The 24092-nt window shown below is 49.5% G+C and overlaps 1 protein-coding gene across 4 annotated transcripts in view; it reads left to right on the plus strand.

The window, feature by feature from the left end:
• Cracd (capping protein inhibiting regulator of actin dynamics) overlaps positions 1 to 24092 on the plus strand; it is a 48524-nt gene that overhangs the window by 12028 nt on the left and 12404 nt on the right. For 2 of the 4 annotated variants that reach the window (XM_057771116.1, XM_057771117.1), the window contains exons 2-5: positions 11293 to 11457; positions 14249 to 14317; positions 19523 to 19705; positions 20881 to 23617. In XM_057771116.1, coding sequence (XP_057627099.1) covers positions 11347 to 11457; positions 14249 to 14317; positions 19523 to 19705; positions 20881 to 23617 — 3100 coding nt within the window. In that variant the 5' untranslated portion in view covers positions 11293 to 11346. Of the gene's footprint in view, positions 1 to 3843; positions 3980 to 5798; positions 5820 to 11292; positions 11458 to 14248; positions 14318 to 19522; positions 19706 to 20880; positions 23618 to 24092 lie in introns of those variants that run through there. The other 2 variants (XM_057771119.1, XM_057771118.1) reach the window with 2 other exon arrangements.

A 24092-nucleotide genomic window follows, 5' to 3' on the forward strand; every position in this document is an offset into this window, starting at 1 on the left:
AGACAGACAGACAAAAACAAGAGAAGGGGGAGGAAGAGAATAGGGGAAGACAGGATTGAATTTATGTAGAAATGCAAAGAGACAGGAGACAGCCTAGTCGTCTTGGGAGAAAAAAAACAGCTGAAAAATTAGATATTAAAACTTAGAAAACTTACGACAGAATGAGCATGGCTTATTTCTGTTTTGTTTTGGGGTTTTGTTTGGTTGTTGTGGGGTTTGTATTTCTTTTCGTGTTTTTGAGGCAGGGTTGCAGTGTGTGGCTCCTACTCATGACTCTAGCCGTCCTTCTGTCCCTGTCTTCTGAGTTCCGGGCTTACGGACATATGTCACCATACCCAGCCAGTGTGGGCTTATTTCTGCCTGTGAAAGTAGACGAGCAGACAGCAGGAGCAGAGGCCAGGGTCAGAAGCCCACCGAGGCCTTGTCATCACAGGCCTTTGAGCTTTAGTTCCTATTTCTTTTTTTAAGTTTTTCGAGACAGGGTTTCTCTGTAGGTTTGGTCTATCCTGGAACTCTTTAGACCAGGCTGGCCTCGAGCTTTAGTTTCTTTCTCATCGGAAAAGCAGGCTTATTATCAGTTCCTACACATAGGTTTTAAATATTACAGCAGGAGGATTTATATGTTATAGTAAAGAGGTTTGCGTGTAGATGTGCACACACACACATGTGCACGCACTCACACATACACATATGATGTCTTATTGTATTTAGCTATACGCATACATAATGTCTTACTGTTTTTAACTACACACACAGTAAGACGTGATGTCTTACTGTATTTAGCTAGAATTACTATTAGCACTGTACTTCTTAGAATTGCTATAATTTTGAGAACTAGTATTTTTTATTCTTTATCTGTCTTTTAATATAATCATCTAAAAGCAGGGGTGTTTGCACATCAAAACCGGGGCCACCACAGTAAAGCAAACAGAGGCCAGTTTCTAGCCTACACACCAAAAATAACAGGAACACCTATGTTAAGAACTTCGTGACACCAGGCGGTGGTGGCGCATGCCTTTAATCCCAGCACTTGGGAGGCAGAGGCAGGTGAATCTCTGTGAGTTCGAGACCAGCCTGGTCTACAGAGCTAGTTCCAGGACAGGCTCCAAAACCACAGAGAAACCCTGTCTCGAGAAACCAAAAAAAAAAAAAAAAAAAAAAAAGAACTTCGTGACTCAGTTAAGACAGACATGGCAACTGAGCTGGAGTTTAGTTTGGCCTTGTTGTAAGAAAACTGTAAGAAATTAGTGGTCATTTACTAAACATTAAACATGGAACCGTATGTGGGCACGTACATACCGGTCTGAGTGTTTAAGAGCCTGTTTATATGTGTAATTGTTTGCGAAAGCACGGTGTACAAGGGCTAGGAGAAAAATGAGCGGGGGGGGGGGGGGGGTGCTAACCACACATGCCTGAGGACCCGAGTCTGGCGGGAAAGTGCTAACCACACATGCATGAGGACCAGAGTCTGGGACCCAGCACCCACCTGAGAAGGCCTGTTTAGAGGCACACACTTCTCATGTTATCCCTGGGGAGACAGGAGGATCCCCAGAGTGTACCGTCCAGCCAGCTTCACCTAACGGGCAGGCTGCAGGTCCCAGTGAGAGACAGTGTCCCTAAAAACAAGGTGGATGACTTCTGAGACCAACAACAAAGGCTGACTTCTGGGCTCTACCCACGAGTCACACACGTGCACACACATGCACAAATACACACTAAAAACATAATTTAAATAAAAATCTCGATAGACTATGTAGAAATGAATCATTCTTCTCTTATCTGAATTGTAACCAGAAGTCTGAATTTAAGACAGAAAAGAGGGAAGGGTTTAACCCCATTGGTTGAAAACCTTGTTTGTGGCATCACTGAATGAAACTGGAAGTTCATTTTTTTTAACCTATGTGAATAACATCACTGTTTCTTAGGACTGGGAAATGGTGAGAGCTTTCTTTTCCCTTCATATTTCCAAAAACAAGAATGCATCATGGCTCACACAGGAAGCTGCTGCCCTATGTAGGCCAGCAACTCTCCTGAAGGCAGAACCGTTATTCTAGTGACTTCATGTCTTCAGCCTTTTGACACACCAGCCTTCCTGGCACGTGCCGCCTGCCATCCTCCCCCATACTCTCTGTCCTTCTTGGATGGCCACACTCTAAAACTGTCCCAAAGGCATGTCAACTGGCTGGCGTGGGGCTGCGTTCAGTAGGATACTCTACTGCTTGGACTAGAATGGCTTTGGATGTGGTCCTCACCCCCGGCATCGTCTCTAGTAAGATGAGGGTGGCAAAGAGTAAACGAGAGCATGAAACCAACGCTCATCAGTGGGGTTCATCACACCGGAAGTGCATGGTTGTTTGTTCATAGCTAAGGGCGCACGGGCTCTCATCCGAGTCTCTTGGCCCTAAACTTCAGATGGTCTTTAACGTGCTTCCTGCAATTCTGTAAATTAAATGCTATAATCTTCTGAGCTCCGTCTAGACCTGGGTAGATGAGCAATCCAGTTGCAGTGAATTATGGGGGGACTGGTTGAGGTCACCTTTACCCTGCGCTTTCCTGCACTTGGTCTCAGGGGAAACCCCCCATTAAGGAAAGGGGGAAGTGCTGCTCCCTCAGCCTTGAGACCTGCCTGTGTCACCTTGGAAATGTTCTGCGTTGCCACAGGAAGGGCAAGCTGCGATGAAGGGCAAGCTGCTATGTCTGCCCAGGAGTGGCTATCTCCTGGGGCTTCCTTCTCCTGACTTTCCCACTGTTCCTGCCTCTCATCAAGGAGATGTCCAGACATCTCTCCGGTGCAACCCTGCAACTGGAAAGGCATCTGTTTTCTTCTTGTTGATGCTAGAGAGTAAGCCTATGGCCCTGTGCATCCCGAACCCTCTACTAACTGAGCTCCATCCAGCCCCATTGCCCATGACTCTAACAAAATACCTGACTTCCTCGAGCCTGGATGTGATAGAAAAGTTTGTTTGGCTCACTTTGAGAGGCCGAAAACCCAAATAACATGGTGCCAGCTCTGGTCATGACCCCCTGGTTACACTATGTCAACGTGGAAGGCATCACAGCAGGACAGTTCTACCCAGAAGTGGATGCTTCTTACGTTCTGTGTCACCTGGGTAGAAGGGAAGCCAGGGTATGGGGAATGCCCGGGCTTCCTCTTCTTCCTCATTCAGGAGAACTATGGACTCGTGAGAATTCCTTCCGAGGACAGTGCCCACAATGAGCGCCCCCTTAAAGGTCTTATTACTCCCTAACATTGCTGCACTGGGGACCAAGCTTACAGTACATGGAGCCCTGAATTCAGACCACAGCAGTTTGCTGTGAACTGAGAATCTATACCATGTTTTGTGTATACAAAACATGTCAAAAGGACTCCAACCTAGATTCCTCCCCCTTGGCTGTATCTTCAGGCATTGATGGTCCCTTCTTCCAAAACCTTGCTCTACACCGGTACTGCAGTCTAATTGGACATGAAAGAAACTCCGACCTCTTCTAGATCTGTGTCTCACTTCATAAATACCAGCTGGAAAGATTTTGCAGAACAAACCCTGGTAGGGACAGCTCATTCGGGCAAGTCTTCTGGTTAAAAATTGAGCAAGGCCGTTGGCTCTACAAAGAAACACTCCCTTGAAGTTCTTGCCCTGAGTGGTTCTGAGAAATATCGTCAGAGAGCCACATTCCCCATTCCCACGGGACCCTCTCATCTCCCCTGCTCCCCGTCTGACCCTCTGTAGGAAGGCCATGGTGTCGAAGGACTTTCTGAATAAGATAGGCGATGTGGGCGGAGCCCTTTGAGTCAGGAAGACATTTATCATCCTAATAAAACGAAGCACGTGGTTTGCATTCCAGGTCCTCCACCTGTTCTATGGGAGCACGGGCGTTCTCCCATGACAGTATTTTTATCCCTGATGGGGGAGCAGAAAATGAGCAGACAGTTCAAGCAATGTCACAGGACAACATCCTGGGCAAAGTCAAAACTCTTCAGGTAAGACAGCTTGAGATGATGGGCAGATCAGAGGCAGAGGAGCCCCATCCCCACCCTCTGTGGAGGGAAGTGGAAAAGGCCCTGGTTGGTCCTTGAGTGCTGGAGTGGGAGGTCCGGGGGTCACTCCAGGGGAGAGGCTTTGAGATCTGGTGCTCCCGTGAGAGGCACACTTAGCCCTGCTGTACCCACCCGCACGGCTTGTCCCCCACACACACCTCTCCTCTCCAGTTGTCGCTTCCAGTTTGACCAGAACAAGTACCTAAGATAAGCTCCAGGGATTGCATGTGGGAAAGAGCTCCCAACCACCAAGCACCGGAGCCGCTGTCAACAGAGGCCACATTGTGCAGTCCATCCTGCGAGTCTCCAGCAGGAGATGGGACGGGGCGGGGCTCTGTGGTAGCTGTAAAAGCGGCTTCCAGCCACCCTGTCTTGGGAGGATCCTTGCCGACTCCGTTCACCCTGCAGTGGGGGCAGTTTTCTTACTACCGTTGACTCAGCTGGTGACTCCCTAACAGTGAAAGTGTAGTAAACCGTGCGATACTGAAGGTCATTAAAATAATGGGCCCAGGAAACGTCAAAGGAACAAAGACTGTGAAGTCTCATTATGTAGGGCATTTCCCTCACCAGGAAGCAATGCCAAGGCAAGCACTTCTGAGACGGAAGTGCTTGGGGACTCCCTAGACTTTGGACAGAGGGCTCTGAATTGCTGAGTCCCATCTGACGATATGTCCACAACAGTGACTGGATCAAGGAATTGATGAGAAGAAAAAAGGCAACAAGAGCTGGCCGTAGTGGCACAGGCCTTTAATCCCAGCTCTCCAAAGTAACTTTGCTATTCTTTTCGCATGGTCTCGTTTCTTCTGAACATAAGCTGTATATTTTATGACCTGTGGTCATACAGTCAGTGGATGGTGATGTATGACAAACCAGGAAGCAGCCAACACCCTGGAGCCTTGCCCAGATCATTATGCCTAGAGCCACGCTGACCAAGGGCCACAGTTCACCCATAAAGCCTACCCAGGCTGGCTCGCAAACCCCAGCACTTCTAGCCAGACTCCCCTTTGTTCCTGCTGGCTGTGTCTACTCCTTGACTCTCAAGAAGACAGCTCTCACTATTCACAGGTCCAAGAGGGAGGACAGGAATAGCCAGGGAGAACTTGGACCCACTTCCCTCTGCCAGTTCTGAGCCCCTGCCTTACCATAAACCTTTCTCTAAAAGAAACGGTGTGCAGGATTCAGACCATGAAATAGCTGCCGTTCACAGGAGCTTCGAGAGCCCTTTAAAGGTGGATAATGACCCGTGGGCTCCTACGATATCTGCTCTGTAACGTTCACCGCATACCGCTCCCTCTTTAAAAAGTGGACTTAAGGGCTGTAAAGTATGTGTCGTGCAATTGTGCAGTACTGGGAAAAAATAGAAACTCAAAATATGTGAGCAAGGGCCGTGGTTTCTTTTAACAATAAGGTAAAATTTTAGATAGTTTGATCTCATAATTAATAAAACATGAAACCATCAACTTCCCTGAAGTGACAATACAATTAACACAGCGGGGAAGGGAAGGTGAGCAGAGCAGAAAGAGTATTTAGTGTGAGTGGTCTCATCTGGACAGCGCACCGTCAGATGAGCTCTGCTGAGTTTTGCTTCTGCTGCTGGCCTCCGACTCCTCCTCTGATCTCTGCAATGACTTTGGGGATATTAGGGGCTTTGCTCTTGGAGGCTGGAAACGGGGACCACAGTCAGAGTAAAAGGGATTTTTAGTCTTTAAGTGACCTAAGGTTTAACTGAATCACTCCCAAAGACTGTGCTTTATTTTTCAGTCGCCTAAGCAGTATGTTCCTGGTAAGTCCCCCAAATCTAGTGACTTCATACACTTGCATGAATGCTTTGCATTTCCCACGACAACCTTATGCTGCTGTGGATGCCCAGTAAGAAGCATAGGAGACCGTCTCCTCCTAGACTCCAGCATGGAATGAGAGAGTCTAGCTGTGCTGGAGGCCTATGTGGTTTTCTGTCTGGAACTGTCATTGTGTACATGTCTGTCTTCTTCTTCTTCTTCTTCTTCTTCTTCTTCTTCTTCTTCTTCTTCTTCTTCTTCTTCTTCTTCGAAAGGAATGGATAACACCTATTTGACAGTGAATGTTCTGGATAGATGAATAGTCACAATTATTTAAATATTCTTTTGTAATGAAATTTAACCAAAAAAAAAAAAAGTAGTTTAAGAGACTGTCCAGCATTCACTTAGAACTCGTGAACGTGGGTGGACGGTGTTTGCGTTTGGAAAGGTTGCCCCCTAGTGCCCACTTGTGTCATAGCACCTAGAACTGTCTTGTTGCACCCACAGGAGTTGTTAGCATTGCTCCACTAACAGAATAAAGCAATACCGCACAGTTACCCTTCCCTGTCTTAAATAACATCACTTTACCATGGCAAAATATTGAGCTTTTTAAAAGAACAAGAGCACATTTTTTCCGAGTATAAAAATGTGCACTGTGAGAACAAATTTGAATAAACACTTAGTTATAGGGATTAAAACAATAGCGCCCTTTGAAGGCTCAGTCCGTAAGTCATTTGCTCCAGCCGGGAGGATAAATACCACTTGAATGAGTGAGAGGACACAGCGCAATAAAAAGTGTCAGGCCTCTGCCACCATGTGGTCATGTGACCTTGAGCCAAGTAATTCTTTAATCTCTGTGACTCTCACTTTTCCCACTTGAACAATAAGGGGGTGCAGGTGATGGGCAAGCCCCAAGGCTCCTCCAGGTCTTAAAGTCTGGAGTCTGTTTGAAGTCCCTGTTCACCGCTGCCCATGGTAGCTGTAAAAGCGTTGCCCTTGGTGATATTTGTGCTGCGACGACCTTGACATTACCAAGCAGCACAGATCAGGAGAGACTCTCTCTACTGAAGGTCACACCCAGCTGGGGGGTTTGTACCAACTGCTGGTGAAGCCGGAGGCAGCCTGGCTATGCCCGCAGGTGGTTGCCAAGTCGTACCACACTTTTGTCGGGAAATGCCTAGGTTATGTGTCCCACGGACTATTTGGCACAGGTGTATGAGGCCTCGGTCCCTGGGAGCTAATGTTGCTAACTGAAGTGGATTTCACTTGAGAATTCCAAAATCCTATGTTTGAGGATTTTGACATCTAATACAGCCATCAGGGGCAGAAAGCAAAGCACCTGATCTCGGCCAATTGTTCCTAGAACAGGTGTCCCGAATCCATATGCTTTTTTTAAGAATTCACTTTCGTGATGATGAGTACCTGCAGTTTGCTCAAGAAGACATCACATTTTTTTCCCTCTGCTGTTTGCTCTCATGGACATGAGTTGGGGAAAAAAAAAATCTGGGAAATTCTAGATACCGGCAGTGCAAAAAGCTGCAGAATACAATGTACTTGGCATTTCCACACGACAGCATCCAGCCTCATAAATATGGATGTGCATTCCTGTAGCATCATTCATTCCCAAGCATTCCATATGACGGCAAAATGGCCCAAACTGAATGAATAAAATATAGTCCCTTGTAGCTCGCATTCCAGTCGCAACAGTAGCTGCATTCATAGCCAGCAGCAGCATACGCTGTCAGTGTACGGACCGATTTCCTCTTTCCTCTGCGGATGTAATTGTGATGTGTAAAAAGACAGAGCTCGTGAGGCCGATAAACTTTGGGGCCAGCTTACAGCAGCCTGATTTAGAGTAATTTCTCCCTCCTGTTGCTGGCCTTTGTTGACAGTGCCTGAACCGTGAGCAACGAGAGCGATAGAAATAATCTGTTCCCATATAGTTCGTGTGACACCCCAGATCACCAGCTAGATTTTAGCTGGACTCTTTAAGTTGTCAATACACCTTATAAAATGTCACAGAGTCCAGTCTCTTCTGAGTCACGTAAAGGTGTTTAGAAAAGGGACCTGTGGAGAAGCGGTGTGTCAGGGTGTGAGCGATTGCTCCTTAAACACCACGTGGGGCTTTGGGCTTCAAGTCCTGCTGCAGCCTTGATCCACCAGCTCTTGTCTAAAAGCCACAGGACACCCCTTTATCTGGACACAGAGACCAGCCCTATTCCCCGTCACCATCACCATCCCCTCCGGCCTTTCAGTTCCTCTCCCTCAGCTCCCCAGCCACCAGCCTGAGTCTGTTTTCCATAGGGAATTTCAAAACGGCCTCTAGACTAAGGAGAACACTTTTATTATTTATTTTGTCAGGATGAACATGTCTGCGACATAAATCAGCCCTTTGGCATGGTCGCACGTTCCCTTCCCTCTGCCCTCTTCCCCTCTTGTGTCCTCCAGGTCCTCGGATGTTGTATCCACTGTCCTGGGCCCTTCTCCCTCTTCCTTCCTCCACACTTCCTGTCTCTGCTGCCACCCTCCCTGTCCTCGTTAGCCTTCCACTTCATGTCCTAACATTCCTCTGCCCATTTCCTGGCCTGACTCTAGGCACTTTACTGTCCCTGTCCTTCTCCGTACTGAGATTCTTCACCTTCTCCTTCCTTTTCTATTTGTAGCCACAACCATCATTTTGTCTTTGGACTTTGTTTCTGTCTAGGCTGTGATTTTTTTTTTCTTGTCTCTTAAGCGTCAGGATAAGCCAACAACCATTCTCTCAAAAGAGCCTGGTCAGGTAAAGAGGCCTGTTTGTGCTTTTTGTGGTGGTGGCCAAACTCCTAATTAAGTGACAATATAGCGTTATGCCAGGAAGTGCACTATGAAAGTCCTTCCCATTATAGAAATGAGAAATGATTTTCATCTCCATTGGTCAATGAATACATTACAGTTAGGAGGACTATTAAGTTGTAGTGTTCTATAGCACAGTAGGGTAGCTATAGTTAATAATTTATAGTATATTTCAAAATAGCTAGAAACGAGAACTTTGAGCATTCCCAACACAAAGAAGTGAAAAATGGATGAGGTGATGGATATGCCAATCACCCTGGCTGACCATTATGTATTATATACATATATTGAAACCTCCCAGTAGTCCACAAGTATGTACAGTTATTATTCATCAATTGAGATGGAAGGAAAACTCAGCCAAGTGGCAAATGCCCATAATTCCCGCTTTCGGGGGTGCAGGCAGGAGGATCAAGAGTCCAAGGCCAGACTAGGCTGTATAGCAAGATGCTGTCTCAGAAGAGAAAGGAAGGTTCCCTCTTCCCACATCTCATCCCAGAACACTGGCACCAAAAGACTCTTCCAGTGGGAGTCTCCCCAGTCCAGTGTCAGGCTCATGGCCAACACTCCTAAGGAGGCTTGGAGCGGGTGGCCACAGGAAGCACCCCCACCCCAGTTCCGTGGCTGTGATTCCGTGTCCTGTTGTCTGACTCCATCAGCTGTTGTACATGTGCTGCTTCTGGACCTGCTTAGAGTCCACACTAACTGCCGCTTCCTGCTTGACTTGCCTTTGGAAGACATCCGTTTTCAGCAACCTGCAAACGTCTTAGGGGCTGCTGAAGCTCTCCTTCCCTGGCTGAATGGGGGCTTTGGGTGTGCATTCTTCCTGGGAGGCCGAGAGCCCAGTGCAGGCTGAAATCACAGCGGACCAAACGCAAGCCCTTGCTCCCTGACTTGGCATGCTGGGTGGCTGAGGGTGGGGTGCGCTGTGCAGAGAGGGGTGTCTTGGGGCTCATCTTGATCATGCATCTGCGTCTCCCTGCTCACTGGGCAAGACTGGGGTGGGGGATGAGCTGGGTGGAGGTGGATGGACATGGTTCCATTGAGTTCTGAGGGACAGGAGACATTTCCCTCGGGATTTTTTGGCCAGGGATTTTTAGAGGAATATTAAATATGCCGGTCATCTCTTTATGTAACTGTCCCTGCAAGAAGGAAGTACACTATCAAATTCATGAGAACTGGTGTGAAGCACAGTGACCAGAACTCTGGGTGTCATTTTAAAAGACGTGGGCTCAGATTCCTTTGGGGCCACTCAGCCTTCCCATGAGCTTGGGCCGGTCACCTCTCCACAGGCACCTGGACTTTGTTTTGCAAAGTGACTGGGTTTGTCTTAGTTTGATCCTCCTGTTCCCATGATAAAACCACTGACCAAAAGCAAACTTGGGGAGAAAAGGGTTTATTTCATCAAACAGGTTACAGTCCATCATTGAAAGAAGCCCGGGTAGCAACTCAAGGCAGAAACCTAGAGGCAGGAACTGAAGACCAGGGAGGAAGGCCGCTTAGTGGCTGGCATTCACCTGCCCTTCTTATGCAACCCAGAACCACCTGCCTGGGGTGGCACCGCCACGGTGGGCTGGACTCCTCCATCAATTAACAGTTAGGGAAAGTGCCCACAGATGCACCCACAGGCCCTTCTGATCGAGGTGTTCTTCAGCTGAGGTTTTCTCTTCCTGGGTGGTGCCTCTAGTTCGTCTCAGGTTCAGAAAACCTAGCCAATCCAGGGCTGGAGCTGTTGGTTGCTAAATCTCTTGTTGGAAGCCCTGCCAGATTAACTATTAGCCAGATTAAAGATAAATATCAAACCATCACATTAGGTTTAAACCACATATGGGCGTAGCTCTAGAGCAGTGGTCCTTAGCTGGGGACAGTTTACCCCCAGGAGACATGGGGCAAAACATATGGAGTCAGTTTTCCTGCTTTGAATCTGGCCCTTACCCAATCTGCTGGTTATTGTTTACAGCCCATTTCTCCCCTTCATTCAGCTGCCCTTCCAGCTGCCAGTCATCAGCCCTTCTTTAGCCCTTCCCTCCCCGCCCCTACCCCATGTTCCTTGTGGCCCCTATTTCACAATGCGTAACTGTAGCAAGGAACGAAAACAGGATCATTCCCATCCCTGATCTCAACATTCACCAAGGAAAGCCTTGCTGACCCTGGGACCTTCTCCACCTTGGCCGGTGACCCACTGTGACCAGAGCATGTGGCTTTGACACGAGGAATTCCATGCTAGGTGAAGACACAGAGAGATTCCCAGAGAATGTATCCAGAAAGGACTAGCGGGTTCAGCTGTGCCCACCCCAGGAGTCTTCATTTCTCCCCATGGCTCCCACACTTTCTGCATAATTTCTTCATGCATTCAAAGACTGTAGGTAGATGGATCCAAGAAACTAAAAACTCGTGTTTCCAGCCTGGGTTCGGAAACGTGGACCCTGTCCATTCCGGAAGCTGTTATTATTTGCATCTAAGAGGTGGCTGGAGTTTTAAAAGCTTGTGGCTCTGCGGATGGAAGCAAGTGGACTCAGTGCAGGATGGCCTTGAGGTCACTCGGCATGGCCGTGCCCCTAGAAGGCAGCTGGGCACGACTGTCTCCGGGGACCCTGGTCATGGCTGTAGAGACTGTTTCAGAACGTCTTCCCCTTGTTTCTCCCGCAGCGACAGTTGGGCAAGAATATCAAGTTTGGGCAGCGGCCATCGAATGCCATTCCCATGAAGAAGGCGGGCAGTGCGGACGCTAGCTCTGATGAGGACTTCTTCCTGACCAGTCCCATGGAAATTGTGACTCAGCAGGATATTGTCCTCTCAGACCCAGAGAACAAAGTAAGTCTCCTCCGGGGGGAGTTTGATTCTCATAAGCCAGAGAGCAGGATGCCAGCCAGGTGACGGTGACATCTGATGACCCTGGAGTCTAGATTGGAGGAGTGGAGGGATGGGGAGTGGAAGGGATGAGGAGAAGCTTTTCTGGTGCTCAGGCTGTGGCCTGAGGGTACTGAGGACCAGTGGGAAAGTTGAGGAGGAGGAAGGCACAAGCCCTTTGCAGATGCCCTTGCCGGAGCCTTCTGCATATCCTTCAAGGCTCAGGTGACTCGGGTGCTTCTGGGAAATCTTTCCCGACCTCACCCCCAAAGATGCATTGTCTCCTCTGCACTTTCATATCTGTGTCTTCCATCCATAAATGCTGGTGTAAAATTGTTTTTCTCTCCATCTCTAAACGTTGGCTTTTTGCAGCTAAAACTGCCTCTTACACATCCCTTTCTCCTCAGGAGTTGGAGACTGCTAGCTGAGTAGCTGACTAATTATTTGCCAAATTGGACTAATTTAAGAGAGCTGGAAAAGAAAGCAGTGGGGGTCCAGGGAGAGGGCCTCACACCCGCCAGCTTGAACTCCCATCAGCTGGAAAGAAAGTCACGTTCCAGTACCTGGCTGTCTAACCTGGGTGTATTGACACTTTCCAGGGAACACTTTGACTAGATCCTGAATTCCAAGCTCCTCCAGCAGCAGAGGAGAGGCCTGCGTAGAGGAGAAAAGGCCCTACAGCCCTCGGAATAGCCAGTCTGGGACTCTCTAGTGACAGGTGGACGCTGGGTCTTTCTTAAAACAACTTTGCCTATCAGTTCCCGAATCTGGGTGTTTGCTGTTAAAAATAGGCATAGCTATTATCAGCTAATATTTCAGAAGAGCAAGGCAAACTGTTTGCAGTGGAAATGGACAGTTTGTTCTACTGCCACCTCTGCTGGGGCCTGGCCGTGATGACCCCTGGCCCCCACATATTGACAAATGATGGTGGGTGAAGGAGGCGGGAACGGGGGTCCTTCCTTCCTCGTGGATTTCGAAATGCTCTCCCCCACCTGCCCAGTATCAGGCAGCGGTGGCAGCAACAGCAGCAACCCTCCCTCACTCTAACACAGGGAATTCACGAGGACCAAAGAACGCCTTGCTATTACTTATGACTTCAAAGCGGGAGGCTCTGTGGCCTCAGGAAGGACAGAGGCCCTTTGTTCAGCAGACCTTGTCTTAGGTGTGGGTGTTACAGAGATGAGCAAGATTTGTCACGGGAGGGCCTCTAGTGGCTCACATCCTAATGAGAGGCTGTCAGAGAGCACACAAGTCACCATGCAGGTAAAGATGATCGTTTGAGATTGGGCACAATGCTGCCTGCCGAGAATAAGGCAGTAAGTGACTCACTGTGAGCGGTGGGAGGTGGCATTTTCAGATGTGGGCTTGGGAACAGACCAGGGGGTGACAAGGTGGAAGTGTTCTAGGCACAGGTATGAGCTGGAACAAAGACCAAAGAGAACATGCTGATCTTAGAAAGGAGACCGGGAGGAACTGGTCAGGTGCGGCTGGGTGGGCGCTGGGGAAGGCAGATGCCAAGGCCAGATGCTGGAGGCCATGAAAAGGGAGAATCCTGATTTGAATTCTGAGTAATAGTGAGGAAGGAAGTGTCTGGAGCTGACTTGTGTTCTTTTAAATGTGTGTGTATGTGTGTGTGTGCATGTGCACGTGTGTGTAGGTGCATACCATGGCATGTGTGTGGAATTCAGAACAGTTCTTTTTTTTCCTTTTTTTTAATTGATTTTTACTGAGCTCTACATTTTTCTCTGCTCCCCTCCATGTCTCTCCCCTCCCCCCTTTTGCCCTCCCCCCAAGGTTGCCATGTTCCCAATTTACTCAGGAGATCTTGTCTTTTTCTACTTTCTACTTCCCATGTAGCTTAGATAGATCTATGTAGGTCTCTCTTAGTGTCCGCATTGCTGTCTAAGTTCTCTGGGATTGTAGTTTGTAGGCTGGCTTCCTTTGCTTTGTTTAAAAACCATCTATGAGTGAGTACATGTGATAACTGTCTTTCTGTGTCTGGGTTACCTCACTCAAAATAATGTTTTCTAGCTCCATCCATTTTCCTGCAAAACAGAAGACAGTTTAAAGAATTAGTTCTCTCTTGCCCTTACTACCTATGGGTTCTGGGAATTAAAGTCCGGTCATCAGATCTGCCCCTATCCATTGAGTCGACCCACAAAGCCTGACTTCTGTCTCTAAACATCTTACGTGTGCAGCCTAGCGTGGACTGGGCAAGCTGACACACCCACACGAGGTAGAAGTACAGCCACCTTCTGGGGGTGTTTCCAGAACAAGTCTGGTGTGCCACCCCCAGATTTTCCTCCCTGCTCTTTCGCCTTCTCTGCACGTGGCTCTGGGAGGATCTTTTGTCTTCACTCCCTGCTCCGGAGTCTCAGGGGAAAGCTAGAAGGCTACCAGGAAGTCTGAGAGCTCCCAGGTCGGAACTGTGTGTAACAGGGCCCCATTTCCCAGGCGAGGTGGTCGCCAAGCAGCCTCTCAGCCTCTCTGACCCGGGAGGAAGCACAGGCCGTGGGGCTGGGAGCTAACCAGGAGGGAAGCGCACTGAACCCAGGAATAAAAGAGGACGGTGCTCTTCCACGGCTCTGTAGTCCCAGTCAGCAGCTACCACAGTGGTCCTTGGTGGTTCCAGGAGAGCCCGTGTCCCCCTGTGGAGCACGGGGCCACCCTGGTCAGGCCTAGACAGTGCTGGTTATTCGCCCAGCACTTCCTGTCTCCACAACGACTCAAGCAGAAGCTCTCTCTTCTCTTCCAGTCCAGTGACACGCCCAGTTCTTCCAGTCCTCTGAATCTACCTGAAGCCAGAAGTGAGATGGAAGACAAGGTAATGGAGTGAGAACTTTTTATCTAGCCTTTTTCTCTTTTGTTACCATCCGCTATTTTATTTTCTGTTCATAAACCGGAGCGACCAGGGGGAGAGGTTAAAGCATCCGTTTCCATGGCAACCCACCTGCTAGACTCGAGCCCTGCTCTGAAGAATAGCCACACTCCCATCATGCCTTGGGAGTTTTAGACAGTGCTGACTTCCCTAAGTACAAATGGATCGTGCACTTCAAGACGTTGTGAATCTGTTGAGAAGGGCTTTCTAGAATGTCTGCAAGGTACTCAAGACTGTAAGGGGGTCTTCTGTTATGAACAAATGTAAGAGACAAACCCGTACCCAACCTTAGCTTTCTCTACTTTTACACACGTACACTTTTACTGCCCTTTTATTATTGTGTGTTGGGGTGGGGGAGAAGGGAGGGTGGGCTGCATCTAAGCATAGGCATAGAAAGGACAAAGAAGGATGTCAGGAGACCCACCCTACCATTCTCCGCATCTTTCTCTGGAGATAGGGCCTTCTCACTGAACCAGGTGGTCGTCCTGTCTCAGCCTCCACAGCGTCGGGGTGACAGGCGTGTGAATGGCTGTACTCTGCTTCGTACATGGGTGATGGGACCTGAACTCAGGGCTTCATGCTTGCCCTTACTTACAAATTGTCCTCCCCCCCATGGCCTGGGATTTTACCTTCATTGAGGAAACTAGACCCTCTCCCCCGAGCATGGGTCCTGAGGGGCTGAGTTTCTCTGGTGAGAATTCTCGTCTCTACTCGGGGCACACCTTCTCTGAAGAAATAGTGGATGTGGCAGAGACCAGCTCTGCACCAGCAGGGCAGCGGGGGTGGCTCTGGCCAGTCCCTCAGCTCAGGGGGACAGCTGCAGACAAGACCTGGCACTGACATCTCAGCTTCAAGTGTCCCTCCCTGTTAGTCTGCCACATTGGCTCTGTTGTCCTCCCAGGTATCTCTTAGGGAATAGAAATAAGTCTTTAACTCTTCTCAGAATTTTATAGCTGTTATAAGAATAACCATAAGCAAGTAACTTAAAAGCGACAAGGCCAAAGGCTGGAAATGTTTGTTCTCCACTCTTTAATTTGTGGATTCATGTGTACTAAGTAGTTCTGGTTGATTGTAATTGTGTACTAGCTTGGTCTTTTATCTTTTGTGGATAAACATGGAAGGTAATTGCGGCCTGCAAGCCCCACAGACTTTACACACACAGCGCAGTTCGCAAGCCTAGCCCTGTCCAGTGCTGGCCTTTGTGCACAAAGCTCCTGCTGACTGAGAGGGCTGTGAGCGCCCCCTACTGGAAAGACGTCTAAATTCTCTAGCTTACCGGAATGGCTTCCTCCTCTGACTGACCCGGTTCCTTGGCCACTAATTTCTCTAATGCGCGCAGTTTGTCTAAGGTTTGGGTCTTCTTACAAAAGATCTTTTTTGTTTATGAGGGTTTTGCCTGTGTGTATGTATTTACACCACATGCGTGCCTGGTGCCCATGGAGGTCAGAAGAGAATATCAGACCCCCAGGAACTAGAGTTGTAGTTTTGAGTCACCATGTGTGTGCTGGGAAGTGAACCCAGGTCCTGTGTAAGGGCAGCATGTGTTCTTTACTGCTGAGTCTTGTCTCCAGGCTCTTAAACTGATTTTTGAGACAAGAGTCTCATGCAGCTCCCACAAGCCTCGAATGCAGTATGTGGCCAAGGATGATCCTTTTCCTGGCTGCATCTCCCAAGTACTGAGATTACAAGTTTGGGCTGTGACACCATGCTGGGATGGGAAGTGGTCTCTCTGTGACTGTATCTTTATTCCGGAGCTGCAGGTTATTCCAGGTTCCTTCTGGGAATGACACTTAGGCCACTTGGTTATTTTTGTTTAACCAGAGCTCTTTGTTAGCTTTTTGATGTATTAAGCGTTCTGATTGTGTCAAAACATTTTTTAAATTTAATAATCCTGTATTTATGTATTTTAGCAATTACATACTTGTATATTTGCCTCGACCATATCCATCCCCTATTCCTCGCATTCTCTTCCCCCAGGCCCTCTCTCATTACATCATCTCCCTACTTCTTGCCCTCATTTAAAAAAAAAAAAAAAACCCTCACTGAGTCTTATTAAAGCTGCTCACATGTTCTGGGTGTGGTGCCATCCACGGTACATGGACAATCTACCAGGGACCACACCCCCGAAGAAAAATTGACTCTCTCTCTTCCCCATCAGCCACCCACTGCAACTCCACAGCTAGGGGGAGAGAGAGCTCAGGAGCCTCAGCCCCATCTCCAGCCATATTGTCTGGCTTGATCTCGGAATCATGTCAGGAAGGCATTTTCAGCCCTCCTATTTCCCCTCTAGCCCTTGCAGTCGCTCTATCCACTCTTCTACGCTGTCTCTTGGTCCTTCTGAAGGAGGAAGACAAATCCACATGTCCTGTTTAGGGCTGAGTGTGCGACAGCCACTTGTTCTCAACTCTGACCAGTCCTGAGTCTCTGCTGTAACCACTGCCCACCACAGAAAGAACTGCTCTTGACAAGGTTGCTAGTGGCACTAATGTGTGGGTATAAACAAAAATATTATAAGGAAATTTGACAAGATGACCATTTAGCAAAACTATTATAGTAAGGTCCCCCTATGGCCTACGACCTCCCCAGCTATGAGCTTTTCAGCAAGTTTACAGTCCCGGTCATGAACTCTTTCCTGGGGCGCAGGTCTCAAACCCAAGCAGAAAGCTTTCGGTTACTCCCATAACAGACATGCTATTTCTACAGTGGATATGTCTTGCCTGGCAGGTCAGGATTGTAAAATCCAGCGCTGGGTAGACCATTGATATCTTTCCTCTTTCAGTGGCCTGAGCAGCACCTTCTATAATTATGAAATTAACTGGCAGAAACTCCAGATGTAGGTGGAGTTTTCTATTCAGCCAGCCGGCTTCCAAATAATCACACGGAGAGTTATTATTAATTATGAGACTTATTATTAATTATAAATGTTCAGTCAATAGCTTAGGCTTAGTACTAACTAGCTCTCTCAGCTTAAATTAACCCATATTTCTCATTTATGCTGTACCAAGTGGCAGTGCCTTTTTCAATACAGCATGTTCATCTTCTGCTTCCTCTGCCTTTGGCTGTTGACACTTGTCTCTGCCCTTCTTCCCAGCATCCTCTCTGCCCCCAAAATCCTGCCCAGCTATTGACCATTCAGCTTTTTAGTAAACCAATGAGAACAACACATCCTTACAGTGTACAGAAGGATTATTTTGCAGCACCCAGAATGTTCCAGATTGATTTTTGCCACCTGTCTTCAACAATAGGGTCATAACATCTAATGATGGTGGGCAACCAAGAGCAATGAAATAGCCTGGGTTGATCTAGGGTCCTCCAGGGCCTCCATAACCAATAACTTATAGGAAGATAGCCTATGCCTAGCATTGCGATATTTTTGCTTAATAACCCATGTTTCTGGGAGCAGCAAACTCAAACTTCTTTGCTTTTTAATTTTTAATTATCTTACAAAATGGTAAGGTTTTAGTTTATACATCCTTCATTTTGGTGAACCCACTCCCTTGCTCCTTCTTCTCCCCCATGCTGTCCCCCCGTTCTAATTAGATGTTAACCTCCAGGATGCTCCTCTGCCGTAATATCCTACCCACCACGTGTTCTGCAATCCTACCCACCACGAAGAACTCTGACCTCTGCAGATATTCCAGGTTAAACACACAAATCTAAAGATGCAAAGCTATGATCCGCATATGAGAGATAAGATCCTCCCTCTGTGAGCTCTCTATAGAGTTCAAGATGAGCTCAAACTCAGTCTTTCAGCATGTGTCTCCCAGAAATACGGACAAGTGCCACTGTGCCCGTCCCAAAACATGTTCTTACTCTTTACAAATTACCTGTCCTAACATCACATTTAAGAAAGAATAGCCCAATGTCAGAATAGCCCAAGGTCATGAACCTATGAAAATCCTTATAGCAAATGGATAATTTCTATTTTTAGACAGAAAAAGAAACCTTTTTATTCAAAATTCAAAATTTATTGCTTCCCAATTACCCTTTTATCCAACCATGCCAGTAAGTTGATAAAGGAATCATCTATCAAATTTGTGTCCAGAAGTACAAGTATCATATGTCTAGGTTTAATGACCCCTAGAAGTGAAACCGACCCATGGGCTACAGCCAGGCCCTCCTCCATCCAGAAGCTGGCCAGTGAAAGGAACAATTCTGCCTTAGGGAGGGGACTTACCTGGTCTCTCTGCCCAGAGATTAAGTTGGAACTGGACACTAAGGACCTGGTGTCCTGCCCTTCTGCAGCATCCTTGGCATCTGCTACCTGCTGAGGAAGCACTGACTTCCTCGGGCATGCCCAGCTGGCCCTCCTGAACCTGGTTCCTGTATGCATTGCTGTCTAGTCTTGGAGACTCTGAACAAGGGAGAAGTGGCAGAGACGTTCGTTTATGAGTTTCTATTATTTACTTGTTTGATAAAATACCATGACCAAAGCAACTTATAGCTACAAGAGTTCCTATGAACTGATGATTCCAGAGGGTGAAGTCTGAGATGCCGGAGTGGAGGCATCATGTCCAGGGCAGGAAGCTGAGGGCTCACATCTTGAACCAGGACTCCAGAAATAAATCACGCTGGGAATGGCCCTGAGGCTTTGAAACACACTTCCCCCAGCCAGGCCTCACCCCCCCCCCCCCCCCCCCGCCCAATGGCACCACCATCTCGGGACCAAGTATTCAAACATCTGAGACTATGGGGGACATTCTCTTTCAAACCACCACGGCAGTCGGATCCTAAGGAGCAAACCCCCAGTGACAGAATTCGGAGGAGACAACATGCATGAAGAAGAAATGCATGCAGCTGCTGTCTGGTGGTCTGAAGCCCAGCCCAGGGACAGAACAGACCAGCAGGTCAGAGCAGAGGCCAGCAGGCCCCCTCCCTCAGGTCTCTGCTGCTCATTCCCCTCTCTGTTTCTCTGGCCTGCACCTGTGCCTCTTTTCATCCCCCGCAAGCAAAAGAAACCCTTGGCTTCCTCCCACCTCCGAAGCTAGGTGGGAACAGGCTGTGGTTTTCAGAGTCTGTAGTGACTTTGACCCTCATTAAAACAACATTCCACGAGCTAAGCTGGGCACACAGAACCCGGTGCCATTGTAGGGCTCCCTGTATGTCGGGTTCTGATCCGTGCTCACCTTTCTATCTTCCACTGTACCCTAGGTTGCTCCAGTTAAACCCTCTCGGCCAAAAAGGCACCTCTCTCCTGCTGGCACCATTGAAAGTGTCAACCTGGACGCCATCCCCCTGGCGATTGCTCGTCTGGACAACAGTGCTGCCAAGCACAAGCTCTCTGTGAAGCCAAAAAACCAGAGGGTGTCACGGAAGCACAGGTGGCTTTCCCAGGTGTGTAGCGACCATCTTAGCTGGTGAGGCAGGTGCCCTTGCTTGCCGGGCACTAATCCTACCCTGTGGGCTGTGCTTGCGGAGAGCCATACTAAACTGTAGGTCTCTCCCTATCGAAACTCGAGTGTCCAGCAGTGCACAGGGATCAAGAGGCCTGCATACCCTCCATGGCCCGAGGCTGGGGGGACCTCAGGGTGTTGCCGATAGAGGGGTGCAGAAAAGCAGGCTGGCTCAGCTTAACCGAGGTTTTCTAGGGTGGGCTTCTAAGTCACAAGCCTCAGGGGACAGTAATGAAATCCAAATCTTCCTCATGCTGGCGGGCTATTGTTTTCCCTGTTGTTAATTCCTACTAAGAAAAAAATAATTTTAGAGATAGAAAATGAAGGGGCTAGAGGGCAAAATGAAAAATATTCTTTCCCCTGTCCCCTCAAGTGCTCTTCTTTTGTATGCCTGAATTCACCTGGGAAGGAGCACATTTTAAACCCCAACGTGAATGTCCTGTATATACTGTTTTATTCGTGCTTAATGTACGTATATACATACTTGTGATAAAGTTTAATTCCTAAACTAGTATGGTTAAAAAAAAAAGATTTACAACAACAATCACTTAGAACAATCATAACGACATGCTATTCAGTCGCCCTTAGAGAAGAGAAGCGGTGCAGCAAGACCTTGGATAGCGGGGATTTAGTTGCTGTTCTCACTGGTGACAAATGTCTGAGAAAAGGAACTGAGGGGAGGCTTTCTTTTCCCCGACAGTTTGATTATAGTGGCACATGTCCCCGAAATCATGGCGGCAGCCGTGTGAGGCAGCAGTCACTGCATATACAGGAAGCAGAGAGAAACATTAGTGCCCAGCTCCCTTTCTCCTCTCTCTCCATCCTATGCCTACCCAGACCTCAGTCCTTGGAATCGCTCCCCCCCTCCACCACCATCACCATATTCAGGCTGGGCCTTCCTACCTCTGCCTTTCTGGAAACACCCAGAGGTGTGTCTCCATGGTGATGCTAAGTCCAGTCAGGTTGACAGCGAGAGCTGACCATCATGGGCAGCTACAGGGACCTTTGTCTGTACTTGGGAACACGTGCCCTCTTGCGATTAAGAGATCTGAGCTTTGATGGGGACGAGTTGGGGCTCTGTGGGAAAAGGCTAACTGCTTCACTTTCCTGTGCCAGGATCGTCAGAATGAGCCAGGCAGCTTTGAGAGGCAGCCTTCTCTGGACCAGAACGGGCAGCCAGGAGAAGACAAGCACATTTGGCATGAAGAGGAACCAGAACCTCTGGATTCCCGGGAAGACAAAAGACTCCAGGAAGAGTATTGGCGGGAACTTGAAGCCAAGTGCAAGCGACAAAAAGCAGAGGCAGCTGAGAAGAGGCGCCTGGAAGAGGAGAGGCGGCAGGCGCTGGAGAGAAGGCTTTGGGAGGAGAGTCTCAGAGAGGAGCTGCTGGAAGAGGAGGAAGGGCTGCAGCTAAAGGCAGGGAAGGCACCTCCAGGGGAAGGGCCGCAGTCGGGTCTGGAGGAGCGGAGAGGTGCAGAGTTGGGGGAAGCCAATGACCTCACGAGCCTGGAGGCTGAAAAGTGCAGGCATGAGCAGGAAGATACTGAGAAGCATGAGGAGGCACTGAGGCAGTGCGAGGCCGAGAGGCAGGAAGAGGAGCTGAGGCAACTGGAGGTCCAGAGGCAGGAGGAGAAACTGAGGCAGCTCGAGGCCCAGAGGCAGGAGGAGGAACTGAGGCAGCTCGAGGCCCAGAGGCAGGAGGAGAAACTGAGGCAGCTCGAGGCCCAGAGACAGGAAGAACTGAGGCAGCTCGAGGCCCAGAGGCAGGAGGAGAAACTGAAGCAGCTCGAGGCGGAGAGGCAGCATGCTCAGGAGGAGGAGGCCAGGAGGATGCTGCAGGACCTCAGGCAGGAAGAAGAGGAGGAGGCCAAGTGCACAGAAGAGCTGAAAGGAAGGGAAATGGAGGCGCCAGGGCTGCAGGTGGATGAAAGCCCACGGAGTCCAGGAGAGAGCCAGCCTCAGCTAGCGGAGTACACTAATCAGCAAAGCCCATTGCAGCGGGACCTTGAGAAGCCAGACAAACAAGAAAACCTCGAATCCGTGGGACAGAAAGAGATGGCCCAGGAGCAGAAGGAAGAGGCTAAGATGACCAGCGAGCCAGATGGGCAGAGGGAAGACTTGGGCACGGAGTGCAATGATGTAGACGTGGAAGGGAGAGAAGCCACTCAGATAGATATCCCCCTGCCACAAGAGGAACAGATGGGCAGAACGCTGGCCTCAGAAGACAAGAACGAAGCTGTCGCTGCAGATAAGGACCGAAATGTGGAGGAGCTCCGGTGGCAAGAGGTGGAAGAGCGGCAGACCATGCCCCGACCCTACACGTTCCAGGTGTCCTCCGGGAGTAGGCAGATTCTCTTCCCCAAAGTCAACCTGAGCCCAGTGACACCCGCCAAGGACGCAAGCCTGGCCCCAGTGGCCCAGGAACCACCTGTGCCCAGTGGTGCCACCCCGCACGCCCTGCCCTCGGCGCTCAGCATCCCACACACGGCCATTCTGGTCACTGGAGCGCAACTCTGCGGCCCAGCGGTCAACCTGAGCCAGATCAAGGACACGGCGTGCAAGTCCCTTCTAGGCCTGTCAGAAGAAAAGCGGCAGGTGGATGTCCCCACGGTGGAACCCAGGGCCACCAGCGGCAAGGCCAGGCCTCCCCCTGAGTCCCCGAGCAATGCCACTGCGCTAGCCGAGTGGGCATCCATTCGATCCAGGATCCTGAAGAACGCAGAGGGTGACCAGCGTGGTGACAGAGAGCCTGCCAAAGCCGGGGAAGAGGCTGCTCCCCGAGCGCGGTGCGATTCCCGAGGGAACATGCGCAGGACGCAGCCAGTCAAGTTCTCCATCATGCCAGCCTGGCAGAAATTCTCGGACGGAGGCTCAGACACCTCCAAACAGAGCCTGGACGGTGAAAGCATGAGGAAAAAACCCGGACCAGCAGCAGGTGAAGAAACAACACCTCAGCCTCTGCCTGCGGCTTCGGAGCCTCGGAAGAGCCTGGAGAAGCAAGAGGTGCGCCAGGAGCCACCAGACACCACTGACGGATGCAAATTTGCCAAAGACCTTCCATCTTTCCTCGTTCCAGGCCTGCCTTCTCCACAGAAAGCTGCTTCCCGCACAGGGTCCACGGCCACTTTGGACAGTGAGACCACGAGTGATGTCGGAAAGCCAGACCTTGTGATCTCAGGAGGTGAGGAAAAGGCCTCGCCCTTCGGAATAAAGCTGAGAAGGACCAACTACTCCTTGCGCTTCCACTGTGACCAGCAAGCCGAACAGAAGAAGAAAAAGAGGCACAGCAGCATGGGAGACACTGTGGATGGTGGCACCCCGGCAACCGGGAGCGACCCTGGAGAGAAAGAGCCTGAAGCTGTGACCCTCAAGCCTGGCACATCCCATCCCCAGGAGAAAAAGCCAGCCCTAGTCCCTCGAAGGGACTCTGCTGAAAGCCCTTCTAGCAGTCACTCTGTTGTTGTAGCCCAGTCGGGGCTGCCACAAGGTAGCCAGACCCCAGCTCCAGGGCAGGACAAGGCAGCAAGCAAAACGCCACCAATGCAGAAGCCGGCCCTGGCTCCCAAGCCTACCAGCCAGACGCCACCTTCGTCCCCATTCTCCAAACTGAGCAGACCTCACTTAGTAGAGCTGCTTGCTAGGCGTGCTGGGAAGGTGGATTCCGAACCGAGTGCGGCCTGCAGGGAGAGCCAGGAGAGCAGTGATAACCAGCCACCCTCACCATCACTGCCAGAGGAGCTGAAGGGACAGAAGAGGGACGAGGAAGAGGTGCCAGACAAGAAACCTGCTTCCCCGCCTCCATCAGCTAGCCAGCAAGAGAGACCTTCCTTGACTCCTGAGACAGGCAGAAAAGGTACGTGGCTGCAGATTGAATGCTGAGCTTCGTTCAATGGAGAGGGAATTGAGAGGGAGCCCAGGTCACTGGCTCTGGGAACACCTTAATTAGAAACAAGTTCACCCGAATCAGTCCCTTTCCATGTTATGCATCCTTGGAACTGAAATGTAGCCCCAGCTGACACATTCTTTTCTCTTCTTCTTCTTCTTCTTCTTCTTCTTCTTCTTCTTCTTCTTCTTCTTCTTCTTCTTCTTCTTCTTCTTCTTCTTCTTCTTCTTCTTCTCCTTCTCCTTCTCCTTCTCCTTCTCCTTCTCCTTCTCCTCCTCCTCCTCCTCCTCCTCCTCCTCCTCCTCCTCCTCCTTCTCCTTCTCCTTCTTCTTCTTTCGGTGATTTGAGACAGGGTTTCTCTGTAGTTTTGGAGCCTGTCCTGGAACTAGCTCTTGTAGACGAGACTGATCTCAAACTCACAGAAATCCTCCTGCCTCTGCCAAGT

This window comes from Chionomys nivalis, chromosome 6 (assembly GCF_950005125.1).
Source record: "Chionomys nivalis chromosome 6, mChiNiv1.1, whole genome shotgun sequence".
Classification (NCBI taxonomy): domain Eukaryota; kingdom Metazoa; phylum Chordata; class Mammalia; order Rodentia; family Cricetidae; genus Chionomys; species Chionomys nivalis.